Here is a 27,680-nt window from a genome sequence, read left to right as displayed (position 1 = left end):
ATACTCGCTTCGTATTCTTCCGTGATAATACATCTATAATAACAAAGAATTATAAAAATGTACAAATATAAAAGAACTTTTGAAATAATATTTGAAAGTTGTTTGTATTAAACGTATATAAAAAATGTAGAATGTATTTTTCAGTTTTTATATAATAAAAATATAGATAGATAATATATAATAGACAGATAAAAGTATGGATATTAGTTTCATGGATAAAAAATTATTTAACAAGATATAGAAAAATTAGCGATTAGTACAAAAGTCTTTGTGCCCTATGTGCCGCGATGCTGCGGCATTGATTAATTTATGCGAAATACTAGAAGCTCATAAACATATGTTTCTACGCCTGGTTGTATGTCGTGTGCACTTTTACAAGCAAAATGGTCGAACCTGTGCATTCAACTAATCCCCGTCGCCTCGTCCATTTAATATAGGGTGGCTATACTGGCGGTATAGCCATTTACGAATTTGCGTGAAAAAAAATTGAACTGCCGTACCCTCTGCGCCTCCTATTTTCGTTCGTTACCTATCGACCAGGCTTTATCTATTTTTTATGCAATGAAATGCCTCGACCAGCGACGCACGCGGCCCATTGTGCGACTTTGACGAAAATTCAAGCCGGGATTACAAGCCGCACCCAGAGAATACCCCTTTTTAGAAAAAAAAATATCAGACTGAATGTACCGAGATGCTTTGACAGTACAATTAATTCGATATTTGCGAATTTGATCGTTTTATTCACTCTTGATTTCATATTTTTTACTTCCAAGAAAATTATGAAAAAAATAATAATAACTCTTGACATAAGATTTCATTTTATTCTGCTTTGAACAACATTAAAGTACGTTTATTCATATATCTCACGTCGAATCTTTTTGATATTTACGTCGATATGTCTAAGCAGAACAGAAGTCGTACTTCCAAGGTAAAGTGATAACCACCGTAGAAGCAGTCCCATTTATTCATGGGTCCAGTTATCCGCGCGGGAACTCTTTTTTCCGAATTACTCGAGTGTCGAAGCTCTAAAACGCTTAATCTGTATCCAACTATGGCGATACACGTTCCGGCATATTTCCATACCATTATGCAAAGAGGCCGCACCGGTAACATTACTCTCCACGGCACAGCCACCACCACCGTCGATATACACTCGTGGTGGTAAAGCATTACGGCATATATACTCCATCGATTTATTATAATTTAGATTGTCTTCTAAGAACCTCGGCTACACGTACACACGTACGTATATACGGCACGCCTTAATGTGCCGGCGTTCGTTAATTATTCCGATGGTATTCCGTAAATATGCATGAATTATATATCTGCCAGGCACGAAAGCGGAGCAACCGGGAAACGCGTGATTAATATATTTTTTTCGCGCGGCGATTCTCGCCTTCTCGCATAATCTTTTGCGGCTGTTTGCCGATGGGAGAATTTTCGAAAGTCACGATGCACCGTATGTCGCGCGGTTCTGCCAAATTGGTATTGATTAAATCGGACGGTCGGCTCGGCGACCAAGTTAATTCCAAAAATGTATTATTGAGCGTGAATAACTAAATCACTTTGCCCGTACGCGTTGTTGGATTATGTTTATGGGCAAGGATCGGCACCACGATAATACAAACGAGTTCAATTTTCATTGCCACGCGTAAGTGATATTGAAATTAATATTCGACAGTGATCACCGACGTGTCGTAAGACTCAATGGTTCGCGTGCATTATATTACAATAATTATCGTCATTAATTTACTGTCATTGTTTTTTCTCACTTCTACCGACCTGTAATGGAATATTTTAATGTGTATCATTTATGTGAACTGTGAATGATTATTAATCTATTTTCGATGTTAAACGCGCCACCGCAATAAAAAGCATCGCACGTTAACGAACCACGCGCGTATAATTGAATGTTTCGGTCATTTTGGAAATGACTGTTAACTTGTATTAAAACCTTTGCGTCGCTATTCGATTGATTTTCACGAGAAAAAGTAGAGTGCGTATCATTTTATTTCAAAAATTCTGAAAGATATCCGATCTCTTAGTAAAATTCGCGTTTTAATAACACACACATTTAAATAATATTGCTATTATTATAATTATAAAATCATATAATTCGATCCAACGGAATTTCTCGTGATTTATAATTGTTCATCTCATATGATCGTATAAATCAAAGGTAATTGAATTTCAATTATATATCTATCGTACATATGTATATATATATATATATATATATATATGTGTGTGTGTGTGTTACAGGACAGCGACAGGAGTAGCGTTGGAAGTCCCGAACCAGCGACAGGTGGTGGTGCACTCCACGAACACCAAATGATGATAGATGACATGAAGAATTCACGGAAGAGACGACGGAGCCCGTCACCCGAAAATCTTCATCAAGCGAAACGTGCGGCGGTTGCACAAGCTCACCTAAACGGGACAAGTAAGTGCGAGACAGTTCGAGACAGATACAAAACTTTATCGATTTGTGTATTTGGCATTGCTTTCTTATCATTGGAATTTTGTGCGTAGTGGCCGGCATGGTGACACTACAGAATCTTCAGAACTTAGCGAATTTGCAAAATCTTCCTCAAGTCGCGTCATTGGCCGCCGGTCTTCAAGGAATGACAGCGGGATTAACTAATAATCAGTTGATCAATACTCCGTTAAATTTAACCGTCAGTTCGTCAGGTAAGAAGCACAAATTAAATTTCCTGTATAAATGTAGTTAGATGTAAAAACACGAGCGGGAGCTATATGCGATATCGAAAATCAGGATCAAGTGTCAGATGACAAAAGTAATTTAACGCAGTGAAATCGTTAATTTTCACTCCCAGGTGGAACCGTACCAACAGCCTCGAGTACGACGGCAGCTCCCCACCTTTTGCCACCTAGTTCAGCCCCAATGGCAACGTTACCTCAGCTATTATCTCAACCGCAACCGGTCGCGATGCCTCAATTCATCCTAACGTCCGGTCAATTGGTTCAAGGCATTCAAGGAGCTCAGCTTCTTATCCCCACTTCGCAAGGTAAGTTACTCCTGATACTCTACAATTTCAACATTTCCTCCGAATGGAATGGACACCCTTTTTTCTCTTATCGTTGTAATATCGATTGCCGATGAATACAATCTACGAGATTACAAACGAAATTGCAATCAATCAAAATTCCATCGACGGTTGCCACGCATAAAATGATCGCGCGTCCACTGGACGGAACACATAACCCGGCGCTGTGCCGGCGCATAATGTTGTGCAATCAAGATGTGCCGATATATAATATAATATCGACTATCTCTGACCAGAGCTCGGACTAAGGCCGGTCCGTCGTCCATACTTAGTGGTCCTAGACTGCCTCGCCGAGCACAGGGCAAACTCTGCAACTAATTTCAATGTATAATTAACGTCTCACTACCCCTCTCCAACCTCACGAATCCCACCCTATCCTACCTCCTTTCTCGGGTCCGTCCTTTTCCCCTCATACTCCTAACTCTAGCACTCACTGGCTGGACATCGCAGCTCCGCGGATTCGGCCGCTATTATATCGATTGCGGTCCGCGCTAACTTCGTTTCTACCAAGTTAGGTTCCTATCCTAGTTCCTATTCTAGTAATCGAGGGAGAAAGAGAGAGAGAGAGAAAGGGTAGAAGAGAGAAAGAGAGTGAGATGGAGATACAGCGTAGAGCGGGCGGAGGCAGAGGGCGAGAGGCAGAAGGAGAACTTTGGGATTCCGCCTAAGTGGATTGAAGTTCGTGGATATGGACCAGCCGCGGTAGAGGATGACGAGTTACGTGGCGGCAAATAATGTTTGCACTGCTTTTCGACTCAATCGATGGTAACTGACTAACGCTCGATTGGTCCCTGATAGACATCGAGTGTCGGCGAGGATGAGTCGAGGAGTGCTCGAGAGTGCGGTCAATAGGTTGTCGTTCATAGAAATTATTGTCCGCAGGAATGGCTTTATTCAAAGTGATAGCCGTCCGAGATTTTATTCGTCGTATGAAATGATTAAGACTCAAAAAGCAGCGAAGATTAAAATATACGGGAGGTCATGCGCGTCTTGTTGAAAATGGAAATAACATCATCCGAATCCTTCTACATATCAGATATAAATAAATCTCCGATATTCCTAAAAGTGTTGAAGAAAATTCTTTGCTTCCAGATGATGACGCGTAAACGAAAAGCAAATATTATGTCGCTATTCGCGGGCCGCCCACGCATTCGAATAAGCAAAATATTTTCCAATCATTACACTCTTGTCAGAGAGCGCAAATCAACAGTGAAAGTATTGACAACGCGTTATCATTCGGTAACGTTTGAACTGAACGTTAATCGGATTGTCGGTTGACCTTACCTCAGAACGTGAAACTTTTATGGCTGTTCGGAATACGGGATTTGCTTAGCTTAGCTGTAGGTGGCAACACGGGTACGTACTCATGATCAGTAATCATATTAAGCGCGTGTACAGGGTAATCAGATTAGCGGAGCTGGAGGTAATCCCGAAACTATTCTAAGTATGATTAGGCGTCCTTCTCGCAGCGCAGTCCAGTACCAGTACCTGTACCCACTATTAAGATGACGATAATAGTTTGCCAACTACGCTAGCCTGCGAGGTTACCTGCCCTATGGGTTGCCTAATAATCCCTCTATGAGACTCTGATAACTTTACTACCCATCCTGGATCAACGACGCGTGGACTATGTTCATAATGGAAATGAAGTATCTATTGATTTGAAATACGATCATGGAACATTTTCGATGGCTACCATAATCCATTGCCTTTCCTCACCTTCGATCCTGGAACAGTCTTTCACTTCACAGGGAGACACAGCATTTTGAAAAAATGTTTTTCATTTCTTAGGAATCGCTACCCAAACCATCTTGACCATACCGGTCAGTCACGTCACGAATAATCAAATGGTGAACTTGGCGCTCAGTAATGGACAGGTCGTTTCTACGACACTGGCGAATCTGCAATCTCTAGCTCAACCGCAAAATATGCTTAATACGCCTACGAGCAATGGTAAGTTTAACGGTAATCTATTTATAAGATTTTCCTATGCCATGTGTTTGATGTAATCACATATATATTTAATAAATCTGCCTTTACACATCATTTGAATATCTATTCCCTTTTCTTCGAAGCCATACAATATAACTCGCTAAATATATTTCAATGCATTTTTATCAGTTCGTTATTTTAAAATGTCATATATTTGTTATATATTTGTCGTAAGATTATAATTTTTATATTTTATTATAATTTTCATCTTATAAAATAAAATAAAATATTCATATAGAATATAAATAATCTCTCATATTTGCTAAATCTATAATGGTTCATAAATACAATATTTAATCCTATGAATACGGAATAATTCAACAACGCAATCTGGGTGACAGGAATTCAGCTAGCAGTAATAAACATTGGAGACGGGGTTCTTTTTCGCGTTAAGTTCTCTTAAGATACCGAGCAGTCTCGTAATATATAACTGAATATTGGAGTTTTACTAAAATATTTACGCTTTCCTCGAGTCTATAATATTATTTATTCATAAACATTAACTATGTCATAGAATTATTTAAAGAAATAAAAAGAAAATATACCGAGCGGATATATGCGTCATACGTTTAAAAGATTAAATTGTTTCTTTATTAATTTAGGAATTTTTAGATTGACGTCAGTTTCTGTGACGTCAATTTTTAACACATTTTATTAAAATGCCCGTTCAGATGGTATAACCGTTATATTTACTTTAAGTAATTAATACAACATCGGATATCGTATTATGCGCGTTTACTTGTCCTTTTATCAGTTCCCACGAGTCCCAGCCTGGCATCGGGATTAGGATTGAACCCTGCCGCTTTACCGCATCTTCTGAGCAATAGCTCGGCGAGCCAACAACTTCTGAGCGCGATGCAGCCTCAGCAACTGCTTCAGGCTGCCCAGGCGGCACAGGCGCAAGCAGCGCAGGCTGTACAGGCCGTTCAGGCTTCCCAACAACCGCTCTTAACGACATCGCCTCAACAGCACAGCCACCGACACACCTCGCATATGAATCATTACACAGTACGTACGATTTCTTGCCTCTTCCAGCATCCTGCTTTCAAAAATAAGTGTACAATCTGTATAATTTATCAGTAATATTCTAACAAGCGCTAACAAGCAGAAACAAATATTCCAAGACGTAGGGAAAACTCGTATTAATTTCTCGTAATAATTTGGCACTTGAAGCAATAAAGTAGTTTTATATAATTATGTGTAGCTGTTCGCAGATTTCCGCAGATTTAAAATAATAGAATTCCCCATGTCACGCTATCAAACAAAATTGATAGACATATAATTTGGCTTGTTAAAATAGCAATGTTTTTCTTTTACAATAAGCTGCATATTTTCGTGATATCGTGGATATAGTTGTATAGTTGTATAGTTGTATTGTTACGGAAACCGCATGTATTTCACGTTTCATCTCAATAGCAACTGTACGGTATGTGTTCACTTTCTCAATAATTTCAACTATAACCGTTACTGTAGTTAACCTTCCATCGGCGAACAGCACTGCCATACGAATCGAAGAGAATAAATACTTTTACTGGTTACTCTTACTTATTGTTTTTTTCTAACGATGTAAACGAATTTCTACTAGATCGCGGTTCAACCGTGGAACATGCGCGTTTCCGTTTCCGGCGCGAAGTAGATTCGCAGCAAGATGAGTGAAACGACTAGAATAATTTCCGATACTCCGAGCGATCTTGTTAAGAAAGTATTCCGTACCGGTGGCATTCCTTCCACTAATTAGACTCTAAAGTGTCCCAAGTGTTCGAGGTCTCGTCTCATTATTAAGTGCATAATTGACGTGGAAGAGAGAGACGCTCTCGTCCCTCGGCGAGCTGCTAATCCGTCCCTACTGCTATATTGTGTTCACAGCCGACGGAAAAACATCACAGAGAGAGACCGGAGCAGTCGTCGCCACTGAACGAATCCGTGGTGTCCGCCGCATCCGCTTTGAACAGATTGGCCGCTAGCAACGGCGAGATTACTATCACGACGACGCATGGACCCGGCGGTGCCGGGGTAAAGGCTTCTCCGAGCAGTATGCACAGTCCAAAGGAGGAGGAGGACGATCTCTTGAACGATTCACCGAGTAAGATGCTGTTTACTTCCTTTTTTTTTTTTTTTCTTTTTCTTTACAGCGATATTAACCTACGGGTCGAAAGTCGGGATGATCTGTGTCAATTGGTTTGCGGTACTTGACAGAGCGTTTAAAACGATGTCCACATCGCGCGCGTAAATGATAATCGAGCTACGCCTTCGGGGTAGCCGTGTTACACCTTGACAGCTTTTAATTACAATTTTCGCTGGAGACACCATCTTCCTATAACGCAATCACTTGCTTATACGAAGCACACTCGCTAATGTCGACAAGCGATTGCATGCATAATGATCACTTTTAAAGAAGCAATTACCACATGCAAACGCGTTCCTTATCTTTATTTTGCCAGGTTGTCACATTCTGACGATATTTTTGACAAGGTGTTAATCGTGACCAGCTGCGCGCAAATCCGCAAGCCTATACCCTTTATAATTGAAATACGCATTCAATTTTTTTTTTAACGATCGCTTATATCGCGGCAACGTTTCTCTCTGATATTCGTGGAAACACATCGCAGAAGGAACAATTTAATGTTTTAACACATTCAAAGCTGGAAAATAATAACATTTTGAACTAATAGCGGAACGCTTGACAACTGTAATAGGATATTGTATACTGGACTCATTACGGAGCATTAGTTCGTTCCTTACTGCCTTCTAGGAAACCATAAAGATTCCAGCAGCACACGTAACCTCGTATTGGCTGAAAATAATTTTAATAACTCACAATCATCGCGTAGACAGGCACTTCGTCGTCCTGACGCGATGGAATAATCATTCGGCGCGTGAGGCCTAACGATTCTCAATTGCTAGTGTCAGATGTGAACATTATCTCATAAATATTTGTTTTTGTTAACTTCTCGCCGATAGAATTTCACGTAGGCGACATCGCAAACATTACAATAAAATTAAAAGTCTCTAATAAATTTTTTATTATTTATTATACTACTTTGTATAATACAAACGACGCGTCTCGAATGTTATGTTCTGATATTTGTACACTTCGTAATTACGCTTTAGCAATTAACAGTTTATCTCTCGCGTCGTATTCATTTTATTTATGCAATTTGCGATACGTACGAAACTTAGAAGTTCGATAACTGTGATCACGGTCAAAGCCATAGTCGTTTTAGATTTTGCGAACCAATCACGAACCGTTTCGAGCGGCGAACACTTTGCTCGCGATATTCTTATTCCTTTATTTATCGTGTCATGGTCGAGTCATATAGCGTGCTCGTAGCTTTTTGTTTGAAGCGTGCGAAGTACTCGGTGCCTTGATCGGAAATTAACGATCGTAGAAATACCGTCGCGGAAGAAGGTCTTGCAGTTTATTGCGCGCCGCAGAAACCAGGCGAACTGGTCGAGATTACGGAGTATGTGGGCATTTCTATTGCGTTCGTATACATTCGGGGTGACAGATTTACGAGAGAAATCGGTGTAGCTCGAGCCGCTTTAACGAAGCCGCCTGATATCATTAGGTAGCCTTCTCGCTCCGTAGCTCCGTTGCGTTCCGACGAATCGATTGAAATGTGTGCTTGAATGACTGGTAGAGGCTCACTAACTTACTCAAAATGCTTCATTAGAATCGCTATAAAACTGATCACGCGTGTCGCATGTATTGCTTATCGCGTTAACCTTTGAACCACGAATATTTCATCTCGTTCATGACCGATTCGATATCGTTTCCGACTAGCTCGCGATGCGATTCGTATAATCAAGGATTCGTTGATTTTATTAAATTTTATAGGAAACTTTCAAATGTCATAAATGAAGAGATGAGAGGTAAAATTGAGAATATTAGTTCGAAGCTTCCAAATGATCGTTGTAAGATCGTTGTAAATTCACTTAGAATTAAGTCATCAACATGATACTATATTTATTTTGTCGTGCAAAAATAAAACACTCACGACTTGTGACGATTTTTTTTTATAGCTTTCTTTATCTATTTGTGATAGAAATAGAATGAATTTTTATTACAGATCAGCCAACGATCAATGAGGCGACTAACAACGTAGTCGATGGGATCAATTTGGATGAGATTAAGGAGTTCGCTAAGGTCTTTAAGCTACGCAGATTGTCTCTGGGTCTGACACAGACCCAAGTTGGACAGGCTCTGAGCGTCACTGAGGGCCCCGCATACAGCCAAAGTGCCATATGCAGGTTAGTTATCGCTAGATCGTCCTCCTCGCGTTCGTCGAAACAGACGTCGCTAATGAGAATTCAATAATATAGTAGAACATAAAACGACAGTGTGCCAGGTCACTGGAAATGGCGTAGAAAGGGTTGAGATTTGTTCAGAGTAGCAAAAACAGATAGCTATCTGTGTTCGATAGTAACAGCATTTTCCGTCAGGAACGAACGCTCGAATGTAAAGCTAAGAGAATCTCGAAGCAATTTTACATTTTTGTTTCTCTTTTTTTTTTTTGTACGGTAATCTCCAACAAAATTATTTTTCTCGCGTCATTTCGCAACGTTTGCAATTCGTTTAAATATTAAAAAGAATCTAAATATAATTCTCACAGGTGCATTATCCAATTTCATGAGGTGTCATGATGAACTTATTTATACCGTAATCCACCACGATGGTTCCTGATTTGTGCTATTTAATTTAGATTTAGATCAGATTATTAAAATTAATCGTAAAATAGAAACTACTTTACTTGGAGAAAGCTCACGAACTCGTTACATTCGTCAAACATATAATATTCAATATTCATATAATATTCTTAAATTTACGTCGACGTAGGATTTCCAGATTGTCGATGCTATCTATTTTCTTCGTCGTTTCTGATCGGGTGCATCTTCAGAACGCGAATGGAACCACCGTGGTAATACCGGTAGCAAACGGAGAGAAAATGTTTATATCTCTTAAAGAATTCTTATCGTATCAACTAACATAAGCATTGGTGATTGTTCCCCAGTGCCCTGGCTACCCAGATGTACGCTGCCTCGCAGATTGCCTCTCAGCAGCAAGCTACGTACGTTCACCCCTCCATGCTACTTAATTTACCTAAAAATCTAAAACTTTAAAATCCTTTAAGAAACCGCAGTTATACCCAACGATGGAAAATCGAGTACGAATTTTCCGACGGTCTTGAAAAAGGAGTTTTAAGAAAAAAAAAAAAAAAAAAAAAATACGATTCAATCGATCCATCGTGTTAAAATTAACGGTGCATACCGTATAAAAATAAGATAGACGCCAGTCGTCTTCTTCACTCCCTATTCTTTTATTTGCGTTCGACTGATTTGCGATCAGTCCTCTCCCGTTTAGAACCAACAGGCATATTTGGGTATAGCTGCACAAGCACTCTCACTAATTTCTAATTCCGTTCGGAAAAGAGATGCGAAAGGAGCACTTCTAAAATTAACTCTCTCTTCGAGCCAGGGCATTGGCAAACTTGGGCATGATGTCGCCAACGCGCTAAGAATAAAAGGATAGTACCGAGGATTCGCGATTTTTAACATTTGCCGAATCTAAGCTCCGGATTATTTCACGGAGAAATTTGATCGGGTTCGCTTTCTTGTTTCGTCGTCGCACGAGAACTATTTATGCAGCGCGTTGGCAACATCATACACGGCATCACCAAACCTTAAAGCATGCACGCATTGTCAATGTCCTGTTATTGAATCAATGCATGCTTCTTAGTGCTCCTTTAGTGGGACAAAGACGTAACGACGAGAATACAAATGTTCAGAGAAATTTAAAACGATTTGAGTTTCTCCAAGTATTTCAATATGTTATGTACTACGCTTGAAATTGGATATCTTATCTTTTTTTTACGTCCTTGTCTTCTCTCTATACGCCCATTTCCTTTATCAATTTCCCGAGATATGAAAGCAGGAAAATAGATCAAGCCTTATTCTTGGCTTTAGATTTGAAAAGCTGGACATTACACCGAAAAGCGCGCAGAAAATTAAGCCCGTTCTCGAGAGGTGGATGAAGGAGGCAGAAGAGAGGTGAGTAATACTCTTACGATACTTAAAGAATTATCACATACAAATATCGTGAGAATGTTTTTCTTCAGAAAAGACCTACCAACATATACTTATGCCGGAAGAGTATCATAAATGCAACGTTCCTTTCGACGTGCCATCAACATGCTATCAACATGCTATAATTAATATAAATAACAATTAGAATTCTCTAATTAGAGAGAGAGGAGACTTTCTCGATTATAAGTCATGTTCTAACGTTGTATTTCTGATACATGATTATTTCGCAATCGTCCAATGCGGCCTCGGCTTTGCGTCTGCGCATTGGTGCGAAAGCGTGCGAACGCGTGCGTGTTAATTGGTAATTCACTAATTGAATCCACCTGATTAATTGCGGATCCGCGTCTAATAAATATATGGAATGTTAATTAGAATAGGAGAAACCGTTAGCGTACGATCGCGAGGCGGTTACTCGCTCGCGGCGGCAACGCAATGCGGCCACGGTGGCTCTGCTATGACGCGAAAGATACTACCGATCCTCCCTAAGAATCTCGTATCCAAGCTATATCCACAAGGTGTAAATTTTACGAGCCGATAAAATCTAATGAACTTTATGTCGCGAGCTAATCAGGAATCCATGTAGTCGTGCTGTGATTAAAACGCACCACGATATAGTTTTGACATCAGAGTATTAACGCACTTCTTCACTCTTGCAGCGTGCGGTTCTTTTAAAATTAGATTGGATATTAAATTTATCACACTTAAGTGACATTTAATTTTATTATTATTCTTATCGGCCTGTGTTTTTTACTTCTGTATTACCGTAATTAAAAGGAGCTAAGTGTATTTTTATTTAATTTCCTACTTAATAAACATAGCTGCCTAATTCTCTTTAAAGACTATAAAGAATATATGTATACGATTTGGACGATCGCAATAAGCACGAATATAAATATAAATATGAACACGAGATTCTGTATATATTTATTTTACGCCTACATTTGCAATTATGAGAATAAATCGATCAGAAGAAGAAAAATGATTGCATTAAATAACTGTGTTTATTCGCATAGAAGCGATCGCTTGACGATTATCTGCGAGTAAAGATAATCACTTCGGTCTGAAATGATAGAAAAATCGATGAAGAAGCATCGCGTGGCATAATCGAATCATTTGATGGACGGAAACGGGGACAGTACGAATACAATCTTCTCTTTTCACGAGAGCAAGCCAGCAACAATGACCCATCCTGCATTCGCGCGGCGTAGAGCTAAGCGTCGACCGTGTGCCGGCCGCGTCCGGGAAAAATGAAAGCGGCTAGTTTATGCGGTGCACGTGCACGATTTATCTGCCGAGTAATTAAACTGTGGACTAATTAAAATCAGGTTTCTGATGTGCCTCTCCCCCCCCCCCCTCCCCGCGTCGCTCCTCCTACCTACACGCCACTGCCGTGCCGTCACCTCGCTCTTACCCGCAGCGGCATCGCGGAGCGGGCGGGACGCTCTCTCTGTCATTCCTCCGCTCACGCAGCCTCCATTCCTCCACCTTCCCTCTGTTTCCGTCTTTCTTCTTTCTCCCGTATTCGTTTCGAACCTCCTCCGTACGTCTCCCTCCCTCACACCCATACGCAACAACGATGTGTAACACCCACGCACGCGAGCTTACACGCAGCTTTCCCGTTCTCCCTGCGTATTAACTCACGTTTATTTCTCTCTCCTCTTTCTTCGCCTTCCTCCTCCGCTCCTTCTTGCGCTTGGCGTTGTTCTCCATTGCGCTCACCGGTCACTAACGCATACCAACGACGACGGCATCCGAACCCCGTCGAATCGTCGCGTCGCGTCGCGTCGCGTCGAGCCGCGTCGTTCTTCGCGCTCTCACCGACTTCTCCATTAGCATATTGTTTTCGCGAATTCGACGAAATATTACCGCGCGATGCTAATGGCCCGCCGTATACTTTTTTCGACTCGACAGTTGGTCATTCGGAGTTAAATTAAAAACATAAATTTTGAGCCGCCACCGCGACTGTACCTATGACCGTACCATCGGGCACCCCGACCCTGCAGCCGCACTGTACCGCTTCTCTCATCGCTCACCCGGGAGTCCCAACGGAAGTTCTCCTGTTTGCTGTCGCGGCCGCGAGCTTTTTCCATGTCGCGCCGCACCGCACCCGATAATATTACCAGTCAAATGAAATTATGTCGACTGGTCGCGCGACACCAAAAAAGTTCGCGACTTGAGCTCTCGAGATCGGATCTCCCCTAAATTTCTTTCAAGTTGCCGAATCAATTGGGAGATGAAACGACGTAATCGAGTTCGTCGCATTGGACGATAAAATGATTCTTCAATAATAAATTCGACAGTTATTATATTACAAATTAATATTTTGCGTTAATTTAATTAGCCATCGAAAAAAATGATTGAAAAATAGCGAATGTCAATTTCACCGTTCGACAGTCGATGCATCGCCTCGGTTAAAATTTTTTATTAATTCGCTCGATTCTATTTCCGTTCTTCAATAAGGATAATAGACTTAAGCAAATATAAAGATAAAGATTTATTCAAACTGGCGAATCTTGTAAGAATATCTAATTTAATTTTACAAAGACTATTCATGATCATAATATCTTTAATGCAGATGTACGAGCGCAATGATGACAATAAAAATGCTAGAGATAGAATGAGAGGTGCTTGTTTGCGCTTTCTTAATATTTAAGAATTATTAATATGAGTGCTATACGAACAGAAATTGCTGTAGGGTTGATTAGCCGGGATAACGAATGAAATAAAAGTTCAAATCTGAAAACGCCGCGGCTATTCGATCGCTAATTTTATTTGAGTTGATTGAGTTGACGTCGACACCGTCGCCGCCGCCGCCACTGCGAGTTCTGTTTCGCGATACGTAGAGTAAGTTCGACTCGTGAATCAACCCGAGTGTGTACTCGGGGAAAAATCCAATACCGGGCGAGATATTTGCGACCGAACGTGTCCGAGCACGAATATCGTGACGCCGGTGATATCCTTTTTTAATCAGTATCCTATTTCGCGCTAACGTAATTACAAGCGTGCAAAACAGTAAACAGAATTATTTTTTTCATATTGGATTTATAACAATATTTCAAAAACCACAAGAGAAATTTTGAGCGCCATGTAGACTCACGGACGTAATTAATTATTGTAAAAACATGACGATTAACCGGTCAGACGTTTAAACGCCAACAGGATTCTATTTCGCGATAATTTGTATATTCGAATAGAGACGTACACATCCTTACGAGAGCGTAACTCATGCGCGCGGTAACGTTAACACAAATGTCGATAATCTAATCTTCCGAATTTGAGCAAGAGTAGTGCATCTGATTCCAGGTACAAGAGCGGCGTTAATCATCTGACGGACTTCATCGGGGTCGAACCGAGCAAGAAGCGAAAACGGCGGACTTCCTTTACGCCTCAGGCTTTGGAATTGCTGAACGCACACTTTGACAGGAACACCCATCCTACTGGTCAGTTTTTTCCCCTCTGTCTACATCCCATCGTTAAATCTTTTGTGATTAGGAAAACTTTTTAATTTCTTTTTAATGCCGTCTCACACTCTTTGAAATTTCATTGGAACACATTGGAAGGTTCAATTTCTCTTTTTTTACAGGTAATGAAATCACCACTTTAGCGCATCGACTAGGATACGATAGAGAGGTGATAAGAATCTGGTTCTGCAACAAGAGACAAGCTCTAAAGAATACGGTGCGGATGATGTCGAAGGGCGTTGTATAGGGAAGGACTACATCTTCATCCGATCAATCGAGCAACATATGAGAAAGGCTTCAAGCTACGGACGAAAATGATGAAAAATCTGTTTCGTGAAATATTCCAATCTCGCATTTCTTCTAGCATAAATAAACAGTTCTAACGCGAGAACAACTTTTCGCGGTTTGTTACAAAATAAATAAGAGAAAGCGTTTGCTAAAAAGCCGCGTTTTATCAAACTCGTTCTGGCACGAAGAGGTCGTTCTGGATCGAAGCGAAGTCCTTCGAATATTGTGATCGCAGGTGTATACGACATCTATATATGTAAATAGCTTTAATCTACGAATGTGATGTATACATGAGTCGAATATCGAAAATTGATAATCTAAAATCGTTGTCTCTCATTTGGTACCAATCCGTCGCGTGCTTCCAATTTTCATAGATATATATCCACTGGAGAACACTGACTAACCGAATTTCCAGTTTCGAGTTTCGAACGAAACGGACTATCGGCAATTGGTAAGCATCAACGAATCGATTGACATAAATGCCTCGATAATCGAAATTACATTTGTCAGAAACAATTATAAAAAAAAATCGCTTCCAGGCCTCTCTAATTAATTACAGTCGCTTGATTGCAACATTTGTCGGGACATATATGTTTTTCGGAAATACGATCTATTAAAACCCGGGCGGAGAGGTATGTAAATCGTCGCGCGGATAATAATTAATAAAAATTTAAAAAGCTACCTTCAAAAAAAGCGCTAGCGCGAACATTTAAACAGCTACGTACAATTGATACCTAATCCACTGGCGGAACAATCGAAAATATACTCAAAATGGAAACACTCGAAGGGTGGCAATTCTCCGTGCGCAATAAAAACTGCGATTGGGGATTCTGAAATATCGTTGTTGCTCGTTACGTTGCGCAAATAAAAATATCGCTTAAATAACAAAATAAAAGTCATCGTCTCTATTGATTATAATATCATCCCTTGCATATATATACACTGTTATAACGAGCATGATAATATTTCTGTCAGTTTCGGTAACAAAACGATCGAGAGTTTTTAATGCGCGCGAGATCTGTAAATTTACACATTGTATCTAGAGATCAATGAAATTCCTTTAGTGACTTCCTAAATAATGCAATAACGTCTTTGAAAGTATGCTATAAACGATTATATACCACATGCCGCTCTTGAAGTTATATTTAATCCTGTAGGAAGAGAGAGAGAGAGAGAGAGAGAGAGAGAGAGAGAGAGAGAGAGAAAGAGAGAGAGAGAGAGAGAGAGAGAAAGAGATATGGTTAGGGACAGACAAGAGATTCGAGTTTCTGCAAAACTAGTCCGTGATAATCTGCCATGTAAGACGTATACGTGTTAAACGAGCACGCATCCTTCGTTCCTATACATATATGCGATCCGCTTATTCGCTGAATAACGATAAAGCTCGGACGAAAACTTCGATTTTATCAGAGCTCGATTCCGATCTGCGGGATATTCGAACGAACATAATTCTTCGATCGTAAAACACGCTTCTACCGTTTTTTTCATTTTAATTTCATATCTATATAAGTGTTGAGAAAGAAGAAAAACTAAAAGCACTCGAATAATTTTGTCGAGCGTATACGTGTAGAAAATATTACAGATGCGTGATTTTGAATCGAAATCGAAGAATTATTTATGCATTATTGTATCCCTCTTAACAAAAAAAAAAAGAATCATAATATCGTAAATAAATATGTGGTCATGTAAAATCGCCTCACACATCATAGTGATTCCTAGACGTTTGATTTATTATACGTTGCTACATACGAACGTATTACGTTGACGCAATTATTTAGCAACAAGCGATCGACAACCCGCAGTCGTTTTCACGCGTAAGAGGATAATTAAACGAAGCTCTTAAAGTACGGTTTTCTTAATACTTAGCAGACGCGTACATTTAATGGGTAAGAACTGTGCATAAAATGTACTTCATCCTCTTTATAATGGGCTATTCATTACGATAATATTCTGAAATCTCTAACTTGACGCGTAGCTAAGGGCGCAAGGGTAGCTTGTACATATTACGATATACCTAGACATTGTAATATTATAATTAACTTTTATTATCATAGCTATAAAATAGCTGAATTCATGCAAAGAAAATTTACATGGTTAACAAAATAATAAATTTCTAAAAGTAAATAATATTTTAAGATTTTACTTTTAAGCCTGAGACGAGCAAAGTGATCTGTTCCTAAAATGTATTATACGAGTAAAAGAGAGTACGAAAGGTGCGAAGGGGTGGGGGGGGAGGATAGGGCTCGGAGAAAAGGACGGAGTGAAACGCAAAATTCAAAATTTTTTATTAAGGGGTGGGATATGTATGTTATCCTTTTTGATAAAAGAGCGAAAATGTTTGTACAGAAATTCCGGTTATTAAATTTTGTTATATGAAGCGAGAAAAGAGAGAGAGAGAGAGAGACGGGGAAAGAGAGAGAGAGAGAGAGAGAGAGAGAGAGAGAGAGAGAGAGAGAGAGAGAGAGAGAGAGAAAGAGCACGGCGTCGAAAAATGCGCGGTAGTAAAAATAAAAACGCGAAGACGGTTTAAGAATCATGTGTATTTTCTTCGTGAAATTGAAATATTCAAATAGATCCTTACGAAAATATAAACATGAGTATTACAAAAAAATGTGAATTGTATTCGTGAGTGTCATATTAAGGAAGATAGATCCACGGGCGAATGTTTTATAGCAGTTTCCAGCTGAATTGCTCGCCTTATCTGATGATTTTCGTAAATTAAAAATAGGCTAAATAAAAAAGGGTAGATACTTCATAACCACGTCTGATAAAGGAAAAATGAACATCCCCAAAAAGAGCCATGTCGAAATACGAAATAAAGTCACGAATCAATAAGAGGAAACTGCTCATGAAACATTGCCCAGCGAAACCAAAGTTCCTACTACGTTTTATAAAGTATATAACTAAACTGCAGAACTTGAATTGTAAATACGATAAATGCAAAGTTAAGGTAATAATCACGATACAATCAACAATTTAACGATGCTAAAATACAATTCGCCGATTCAATTGATTCGACATTGCCGCTATCGGAAAACATCGGTCAACTAAATGGGAAAAATTACATAACTCGGTAATCTGCCTTTGCCCGAAGGCAGGAATCAATTGATCTCGGCAACGAAATAAGCACACAGTCGGCAATTAAGCACATAAGTATACAACTAAACTAAGCAGCCGTAGCTTTAGCTTGAATGTTAGCACCTAGGCACACGATGTAATATTAAATTACGTATTTAAAATGAAGGACAAGAATCTTAGCCGTTAAGCGAATGTGTAAAATTTAGTAGGTGTCCACAAAAATAAAATAAAAACATATATTGTGGTACAAATAACAAAAAGTCGTATCTATGATTCTGCGTGGTTAAAAATTGTTTAATTTTCAAACAAATAATCATCATATACCATATGCCTGTTTTTTTTGTAATTCTATCTGTATATAATATAACATTGGTTTTAAGCTGTAACAAGCTAGATTTCTTTCTGGATCTTGTCTCTCTTCAACAGTATAATATATTTCATTTCGAAAAAAAATGTTTGTCTTATTTTATTCTAATAATTTCAGGTACATATAGTAGACTTTGCAAATTTTTTTTATTTATAATAAGATTAGCAAAAATGATAATTGAAAAACATTTCGTCGCGTTACAAAAATCTTTCATCAAAAATATTTTTTGTTAAAAGTTTTTTTTATTTTTGGCATCTTTTTATAATATCAAAAGATTTTCTTAGTATCGAAAATTTCAATAATTTCCTACAATTCCATCAACTGAAAAGGATGATACCTATACTAAAACTTGCTTTTGTATTTTATCAGCTGTTTTCTCTGTTAGACATCAATTCGATATCAGGCTTGTCATTAAAAATAGTTCTATTTGCCTGGATGCCTGACCACTCGATAATGCCGTAACCAACCATTCCAGCACACAGTATCCCGATTAAAAGATACAGCTTTGTATAAATGCACAGATATGGACTGTACACATACGTTATCACGGAACCAGTGGACTCCCACAAGCGAAAATTAGAGAAAGCTGCCTCTTCTTGACCAGGAAATAATATACCACTTAATGCTGAAAATCGCGAAAGCAATTAATTATTAAATATTAAATTGTTGTGAATATATTTATTCATATAATTCTATCAGAAAAAAGAACAAAGATAAAAATACTGTCTGTTGGTATAATACCATCAGCAGAGTTATCCGTTTGTTGGTACAATTTTACATACAACAAATAAAGAAGAAAATTTCACTTAATGATTACCAAACAATATTTTTGTAATTTTTAACAATATGCAATATGTAAACATTATATGTATATAAGCGTATATATTATAAAATTATTCTTAGATAATAAGCGATTGTGAATAGCGGATATATATTTGAGTTTGAGTATTTTATATATTTTGCTTACCATTGACTTGAACTAGCCAGATCGAATCGCACACACCCCATAAACCTGATAGCAGAAAGAAGATAATACCCTGATCAGGTGTCGGTTTCCAGTGTAACATAAAGATAAAAAGACTCAAATGCAAACAAAAAGCGAAAATCATCACAGGTTTTCTTCCAGTTAATTTTACGACAGCTCCCGTAGCGAGCGCAGCTATGGCATTTGTAATGCCAAAACATATCATCACGTAACCAATGTTACTAATCCCCCAAGCGCAAGAAACGAACGACTGTAATAAATATTAAATATTATTCCTCTTAAAATAAAATAAAAATTGTTATTATTAATATAAGCAAAAATTCTTTAGTTTTTAATTTTTTTTAATAAATAGCTCACTAACGGCGTTATAATCGGCAAATAAAAAGGCCTGTTCGGCCCCAATAAATAATATTATCGGTAATATTAAAAGTTGATTCTTCTCTTTTAATAGTTTTAATGTCACGGCCAAGAGCTTGAATCCAGACGATCCTTTCACCGAACGAGCTCTGTTTCTGTCGTATCTATAAAGTGCGAATCCCAATATCAAGAAATTGTTACGCAATACGTTCTATAATATATGTTACATAAATACAATTTATTATTAGTAAGTATAATATAAATGTACTATAATATATTTGACATCTAATTAGACAATCGTAAACATGGGATTACACCTGGTTAAAGAATCGACGGCAAACGCAATTATTAGACAAGCTAATATCATGCAGCTTAAATAAATCCCAGAAATGAGATATATTTGTTCAACCGGAGGTGGTTGCAGATTCGGATTTTCGTTTTCCGCAGACACCCCACAGAAATTTGCTCCGCATGTTTCGGCAACGATGCTACTGTTCAAAGTCACATTTGTGACAATATATTCGATTCCGTTCGAAAGAACTGAAATTGTAAAGAAAATATTACGATAAAAGAAACAATAATTAATATCTAATAATAACAAAATTATGTTTATGAGAATATGCTCGCATATAATTTGTGGCTGGATTAAAAAATTATTAAAGTTGACAAGTAAAGACAAAGATAGAGATTTCATCAATTGTTATTCCAGTAATCCTCCTATCAAATAAGCATACTAAAATATTCAATAGGATAAAATATAACTATTAGAATGCCTGACACCTCTAGATACGTAGCTTGTGTTCGTTGTTTCACAATCTCTTGATTCACGGTGGCAGCAACTTAATTTCGTTTTCATCAGCGCTCGCATTTTTATAGCTTAGCAGCGATGCATTCGTACGTGCTTTCGCAAGATTATAGCAAAGTTCATTTTGCGTTATTTCGTTTCAGTTTATAATTTTGTTTATCTACGATTACTTATTTCTATTTTCATTTAGTCATAAATTGGAAGATAATTAAATAATTGTAAGAATTGTATTTCCGACAAAAATACATACGTCATACGTTTGTTTGGAAAAAAAAAGTCAGACATATTTCATACGTTAATTAATTATTTAAAATACACAACATGCTTCTATTTTACATACGTTATAACAGAATTGCAGCAATTTATTCTTACGTCATGAGAATTAACAGACTAAACATCAAAGTCAAGATTAAAATATGTATAATATGTAAATAACTTTCTCAACACATCTAATCTCTAAAATATAAATTTGATCGTTGCATAAGCCGTATATGACAACCCACCTGCCGAAGATATAAGATTCCCCCACACTTGTGCCATTTGATAGAACATGAAGAAAAGACCAAAGAATCTTGTGACAAGGACGTCTGCTGCTATATCTGATACAGTCGAGTAGGCTTCTGCTGCTACAGTTAAATAAGTACATTTTGCGCACCAAAGCGGCCCTCCACCTAATCCGACCAATAATCCAGCGGGAATCATGGTATAGAATTTAGGATAAAATTGCGAAGCTATAAAAGGCATATAAGCCACTATAGAAACTGACATTGTCCACTTACATCCTAACCAACTAGAACAGAATTACATAAATAAAAATTAAAAAATTGTATATTATGTTCGTCTGTCGATTAAATCTATTTACATTCAAAAACTAGATAATGAAAACATTTGTGAATTAATTAAATCATTACTTAAAAATCGTATCAAAATATTTCGTATTAAATTTAATAATTATCAAGATTAATATAATGATCTAAAAAAGAATTTTTATTTTTATTAAGCGTTAATATTTTTATTAAGCACACTAAAAATGTTTCATTTTACGTGGACTGAAGAAGATGGTACCCTGGAATCCTCATATAGATACCTACATGTTCATTTTACTCTTGTTTAATGCTCGCATGGAACCCGTGAGGGTTCCGTGTAATTCCGGGCCAAGGTGAAAACGACAACGCGTAATAAAGTTTAGTATTGTGTGCAGTAGAACTGTAGTCGCCCACATGTATTTCACATATATAGAAAACACATCGAACGCTCTAGGATGATTGACGATATATATTTCCCAAAAACTTTCTATTCATTCTACCGCGACAACAAGTAATGGCAATCAGATCTGACGACACTTCTCCATTTAGATCGAGATGCGAAATATTTATCATGTCAATCATAGCGATTTTACCGAAAAATATAGCTGAATGGCCTCTGAATCGTGTCAAGTCACGCTAGATTTTTCGACTTACACAAAATTAGGCTAAACAATACTAATGATAAGAACGTATGAGTTATCGTAAATCTTACCTTATGATTAAGGCGGGTAAAAAAATGTTACTGAAGAGCAGACTGCCGTAAATCGCCGACAAAGTGAATGTGCCTAACGATTGATCTGCATTTATCGAACTCTGTAAATTTGTAGCCCCCATGAAAGCAGTGAAATTCACCATGAAAGCGCAACCAATCGCTAAAATGTTCTTCATTATCCGCCATCGTTCCGACGGCTCAAAGTTCGGAGTTGGCACCTTTATAAATTGTCTTGACGTCTCGGTTTCAATCGTCATGATTTAGTCAATATGTTGTTAATTTTCGTTGGATGCCGAATATATCGATTCCACCGATCGACAAACTTACTCGTAAAATTGAATGTCTTATATATTTATCGCTCGTCCTTCGAAAAAGAAAAATACAGAAATGGATTTATAGAAAAGACAACGATAGCTAATGTTAGTCCATTTATAGCGACAGAAGTTCCAATTTGTCAACTTGAATATTTTTTATCTGCAACATATATTTCAAATCGACTGAATTAATAGATCTCGTTATCTCAGTCGCGATTTCCATCGGAAGATATCGGCAAATAATTATGGACTGTGAAATTAAAATTAAAACTGAATATTCACATTTATTCTCATAATGGTCACCAGCCACGCGATTTGCGTAAAGCTAATAACGATTTCAAGGTAATCAGAAAACGAGGAAACGGCATGTTACAGTGCTGTAATGTGTGAGAAATTAATATTGTTTCATGAATACGAATATTTTACTCTTGCACGTTTTTTTCTACGCTAATATATCGTAATGTCTGTTTCGATCTATATAACGCTCTTCACGTAGGAACGCAATGATAAAACTGCCAATTCGAAAGGAATGCATGATCATTTTGGCGTGACGACGAGATACATGATTGCATCGATAGACAATCTGTCCTTGGAAATGGGTATCCTTGCTCCTTTCACGCACCTTAATCGTACCTGATACAATTTCCATTCCGATTGCGTACGTCGCTCGAAATATGTAACGTGACGATCAAACTGAAACTCTGTCACCCGATAATAGATGCACACAACAATGCCACGCAAAACAAGTTTATCGATGAAATGTCAAGCAACATTGCGCAAATAGAGTTTGATGAAAATGTGTAATATAGAAACGAAAAATTGTCAATTGCCATTCGTACGAGTGTTTATCAAATATATACATGTATGTATGTATATTCGGGCGTAGAAGAAGATAATTTCATTAATTTTTTTCAATCAATTATTATGAATATAAAAATAAATTTGCAGAATGGCTTGCCCATGCTGAAAATTAATTGGATACAAAATCTACTCGATGGATCTGTCTTTGCTTCGCTTAACAATCAAATGTTGCGATGTTGTATATAAATAATTATTTCGCAAACAGATAAATGTTCGATAATTGTTTTAAAAACAGGTAACGCGATCTCGAGTGAACAAGGAAGTCGAGGATATACGCAATTAAAATTCACGATATTAACATAACTTGCAGCTAGATGGAATATTATGGCTATCATTCTATTTAAATATTCAATCGTGAAAAACACGATGCTAATAGATGCTAATTAGATCTCGTACTAAGCGATGCTTAAATCTATTTGTACTCTAACACCACTTTCAATTGGAAATCCTGTAATCACGGCGTTGACCCCGACCGCAGTACCCCGCTATAATGTTTAATTAATAAACGCATTATCACTTATTATAACGACGTGTGATTTATCAATTATGCAATAAATCCGCTATATCGAAGAGTAGTAGTCTACGAAAATGAGGACACCCTCGCGTACGCGTCTATACCTACGTCGTGCAGTTCAATTAGCCCCTGGCACATCACTTGTCATTTTCACTCTACGGCCACCGTCGCGCACAACTATGTAACTCTATTGGACGGGGCTTACGTACAGCAATACGGTGATGAAATATTCTACGCTTGACATAAAGCAGAAATATCACAAGTAGTCAGATTGCAATCACTCTCATGAAAGCTTAGGATCTTTTATTAAGCGTTCCTACATAAATTATGACAAACGTACGTTTTACATTCAACGTATTTTCTATCTACCTACGATTTCTATGTACCTACACATTGATCGTTTTAATATCATAATATCGAATTTGCGTTGCAAGCCATTTCAACACACAATTATTTGTTTGTTTATTATGAATATTCTTTTTACATAATGACTCGACCCAGATAACAAATGAATAACAAATTTTCCACGAGTAACATATAATTTGTTTATGTAAACAATATTTTCTTTTAAGCAAAATTATTAATAAATGTCAAGTTACATTTTACATATCCATAATTAACAAATATTTTTTAAATTTTATAAAATTATTTGTGTCTCAATTTATACATATTATATATATGTTATTGCGAATATATAAATTAAACAACGTAATATAGATTAAGTCAATATAATCATAATTTAAGAAATTATATTTCGTTATAAATTTTTAATTTTATTATTTAATATTACCTCGCTCTAAAATCATGTAGAGATAATGGAATATAACTCAAGTCCTATCTGCCCTTTAATAATTTATTTACTGGATTTTATGGATTTATATACAAAAGATATTTAATTAGGAACAACCTACGCACTGTTTGCTCCCCTATATCCTGGCGTTTATCTCAATATTCATAGGCTTACCTGTCTCGATTAAGGTTTTCTAATTCCGCGAAGTTGAGACTCGGATCTTTCTTGATTATCAGCACATACACGGGAAGTGTTCGTGTACGTTTATTTAAGCACGGCGAATAAAACGATACTGGAGATAAACCGCGAATGAGCCGAACGATCAGTTGTGGTTGGAGTGCTATTCCCCACCTACACCCACTTCCAGGTGGGTATGATATATCGATGGCGAAATCTCGTGTTAGTAGGGATCGTGATGTTTATCGAATCCATGTCGGCTCTCTGCGTGCGAGGCACGTGTCACGCCGTCGTATCTTAATCGTAAAGCCTTTAATCCATGTAATCATCTCGATTAACCATCGTCCATTATCCGCCATGGATACAGTTTCATTGATCTGTGCGTGCTCTATAGCGTGATCTATCTATAACGACTTAGGTAATCTCGAAGCGGTGACACTTACATTTCCCAGCAACAAACCTCTCAACCCGTAAAGAATTCTCGCAAACAGCCGATAGTATCATTCATGGATTATCCATCAAGCGTGACACTGAAATGGAGATTAAAACCGGAGTGAAGAGAAAACACCGAATGGCACGACCAAACACTATAAATTGTACGAAAGATCAAATCAGAAAGTAAAACAGTGGCTATAGAATCGGTGCGAATGCGGATTCTGCCACTGACATCGGGAGCATCAATCTGACCTATATTAGATTTAATCGATGGAACATAATCCACTGCAACGGATTTGATGAAGTTGATTTCGGTGATACGCAATAGGCGACATTCTGATGGCAGCTTTGACCAGAAACGGATACACCGACTACCCAAACGGTGATCATCCATGTGAGCTGGAAATCACGCACGAGAGACATACAGAAATTATAGTAATTAATTACGATAGCGTCGTTGCAACGGACATGGACAGAATATCAGCGAACATCATTGTCCGGTGGCTGCCACAGAGTGTCCCATAGATTTTCATAATAGCAAGACCATCTAACTTTTTAATATAAACTTTAAGTTAATATTTTTTATAAAAAGAAAATCTCTTAAAGTTGAGGTAAGATATTGCTTTTGGTCAATAAACTTAAATGGAGCAAAGCTTCACGATGAGAAAGAAACTAACGAATTTTGCCCAACTATGTTCATTAATCGTCAGGATTAATCATAGATCGTTCTATCAAACTCAGAGAAAGAATCTCTTTCTCACGTACTCACGATTTCATCAAATGTCCGATACTTTTTGTTTGTTTTTGCTATATCGTGGTTATCGATAGAACAATAATCATTTTTGTGATGAGTTTTAATAAAAGTGGATTACATAATACGCGAGGAAATGTAATTTTTCTTGCAAATACAAAATAACATATATCGTCTTAACAAATTAAAAAAAAATTATATTTATTACTTTTATAAATCGCACTTGTCGATAATTACATTTACATGTTATTATGACGACAACTTGTACGGTAATTAGTCGTAATTAATGTTCATACATAAAATCCGCTTATGTACGTCGCGTCGTAAATCCATTGCATCGTATATTCACGCTACACTAAACAGCCTCCGTTGAAACTGTTTCAGAATATTCGACAGAAATGTCTGACACTGAACATCGAAATTGAAATAACAGACAAATGCCTCGCACAGTCAAAGTGTAGAAAGCTTTATAAAAGAGCGATTTGTAAACATGTCCTTTAGATCGCGTTCCCTCCCCCCAAAAAAAAAGAATTTTTATTAGTCAAAGTGCTCTACGAATTTCATTTTACGTCTGCATCACAATCGTAAATATGATTTTTATCTTCCGTAATATTAATTTTGCTACAAGATTCTGTATTCTGTAAAATACGAAGGATTTGTAACTTAAAAACATTTGTATCTCGCTTATTTTTATAGATTATTGTATTTCAAATTTCCTTCTTTGTTATATACGTTATTGTGTATGGGATTTAGTAATATCGAAATATTTTAACTTCAATATAAAACAATACCATCGTTTGCGATGTTTAAATCTAAATTACAATACCTTAACTAAATTTACAATTTTTATTGTATGTCAACAAAATAAAGCAAGAGAAATACAAACAAATATATTCTCTTCAGTGCAAAATAATGTTCGAGAAAGTAACGTAAAATTTGTTAAATAAAAATTTCACGAGTTGTATTTTTATATAGTGTTAATTTTTTTCCCGATTTATATTTGTTTCAACCAAAGAGGTTGATTTATATGTCACAATCTACGTGAAAATTCCAGTAAAACGCGCAGTATCTTTCACAGTTTTATGAAAATGCAAAGCATACATTTTTTGCTTCTATTTATGTGTGAAAATAAATTACGACCGCACCTACATCCACTTTTATCCACGTTGACATAAGACATGAAATAAGCTGATATCATATTTCAATTAAATCATATAAAATCTATAATTTTCTGATGCGTATGACAATCATATAAATCCAGCATTGATCTCTTCGAATTGTTAAAATTTATTGTATAAATTGCTCTCTAAATCACTTAACTATATTTCGGATATTAATTAAGTCGTAATATCGAATAGAAAACATAATAAATATCGATATTTCAAATGGAAATTTATTTATTTATCTTATATTGTATTAAAATTAAAATTTGTGTATTCAAATTATATTAGTGTGTAAATTCACGTTTAATTGGCAATATCCGATAAATTAAATTGTCAAACAGGTGGTTTCGCGTGTTTGCAAAAGGATATCGATGATGCGCATATAAGCGTAGCTGTCAAAAATAAACTGTGAAACATCGGAAAATATTTGGGATTATTTTGAGATATAGCCGTCGTGACAGCGTCAGGACACTTCAATTACAAGGGTAAGAGAGCACATGGACGGAATATGTGCTGCGGCGTATTTCGTGGCATGCATATGTTGCATATCAACCGGAATTGCGCGTCCGAGGACGAGACTCGCTTCATTGAGGCCGTAACATTCATTAACAGCGAACGGGAGGATAGAGACCACGGCTGCATTGTATATCTTGGAGATGTATAGACGCAATT

General features: G+C 37.4%; 2 protein-coding genes and 1 pseudogene across 6 annotated transcripts in view; 2 read left to right on the top strand and 1 right to left on the bottom strand.

The window, feature by feature from the left end:
- pdm3 (POU-domain protein pdm3) overlaps positions 1–16,548 on the top strand; it is a 110,303-nt gene extending 93,755 nt beyond the window's left edge. Inside the window, exons 3-13 of one of the 4 annotated variants that reach the window (XM_011631186.2) lie at positions 2,263–2,443; positions 2,533–2,691; positions 2,838–3,029; positions 4,860–5,021; positions 5,815–6,068; positions 6,927–7,143; positions 9,131–9,311; positions 10,073–10,129; positions 11,025–11,108; positions 14,448–14,584; positions 14,728–16,548. In XM_011631186.2, coding sequence (XP_011629488.2) covers positions 2,263–2,443; positions 2,533–2,691; positions 2,838–3,029; positions 4,860–5,021; positions 5,815–6,068; positions 6,927–7,143; positions 9,131–9,311; positions 10,073–10,129; positions 11,025–11,108; positions 14,448–14,584; positions 14,728–14,852 — 1,749 coding nt within the window. In that variant the 3' untranslated portion in view covers positions 14,853–16,548. Of the gene's footprint in view, positions 1–2,262; positions 2,444–2,532; positions 2,692–2,837; positions 3,030–4,859; positions 5,022–5,814; positions 6,069–6,926; positions 7,144–9,130; positions 9,312–10,072; positions 10,130–11,024; positions 11,109–14,432; positions 14,585–14,727 lie in introns of all 4 variants that reach the window. The other 3 variants (XM_011631185.2, XM_089082781.1, XM_011631187.2) reach the window with 3 other exon arrangements.
- An 865-nt stretch (positions 16,549–17,413) lies between these two features.
- LOC105421984 (UNC93-like protein) lies at positions 17,414–24,796 on the bottom strand. 2 transcript variants are annotated; one of them, XM_011631183.2, is made up of 7 exons: positions 24,657–24,796; positions 22,004–22,367; positions 20,989–21,275; positions 19,998–20,220; positions 19,685–19,844; positions 19,306–19,573; positions 17,414–18,963 (listed from the first exon to the last, which is right to left on the bottom strand). In XM_011631183.2, the coding sequence occupies exons 2-7, from the start codon at positions 22,258–22,260 to the stop codon at positions 18,704–18,706; spliced, it is 1,455 nt and encodes a 484-aa protein (XP_011629485.1). In that variant the 5' UTR covers positions 22,261–22,367; positions 24,657–24,796; the 3' UTR covers positions 17,414–18,703. The 2 variants fall into 2 exon arrangements, with proteins under 2 accessions (XP_011629485.1, XP_011629484.1); XM_011631182.2 differs by having other exon boundaries at positions 22,004–22,477; positions 24,657–24,788.
- A 220-nt stretch (positions 24,797–25,016) lies between these two features.
- Positions 25,017–26,815, top strand: LOC148935110 (uncharacterized; annotated as a pseudogene).
- Positions 26,816–27,680: the final 865 nt, after the last annotated feature.

Source organism: Pogonomyrmex barbatus, unplaced genomic scaffold, assembly GCF_055798465.1.
Source record: "Pogonomyrmex barbatus isolate J1 unplaced genomic scaffold, ASM5579846v1 scaffold6, whole genome shotgun sequence".
NCBI classification, from domain to species: domain Eukaryota; kingdom Metazoa; phylum Arthropoda; class Insecta; order Hymenoptera; family Formicidae; genus Pogonomyrmex; species Pogonomyrmex barbatus.
This window is presented reverse-complemented; position numbering and strand designations above follow the sequence as displayed.

Bases quoted from the DNA above. Each gene is read 5' to 3' on its own strand.
- LOC105421984 (XM_011631183.2), bottom strand. From the start codon at position 22,260: ATGACGATTGAAACCGAGACGTCAAGACAATTTATAAAGGTGCCAACT. The intron at 21,276-22,003 runs GTAAGATTTACG...ATTCTGTTCTAG, and splicing joins TTACCCGCCTTAATCATAAG to TTGGTTAGGATGTAAGTGGA. The intron at 19,845-19,997 runs GTGTAATCCCAT...CGCACTTTATAG, and splicing joins GCCGTCGATTCTTTAACCAG to ATACGACAGAAACAGAGCTC.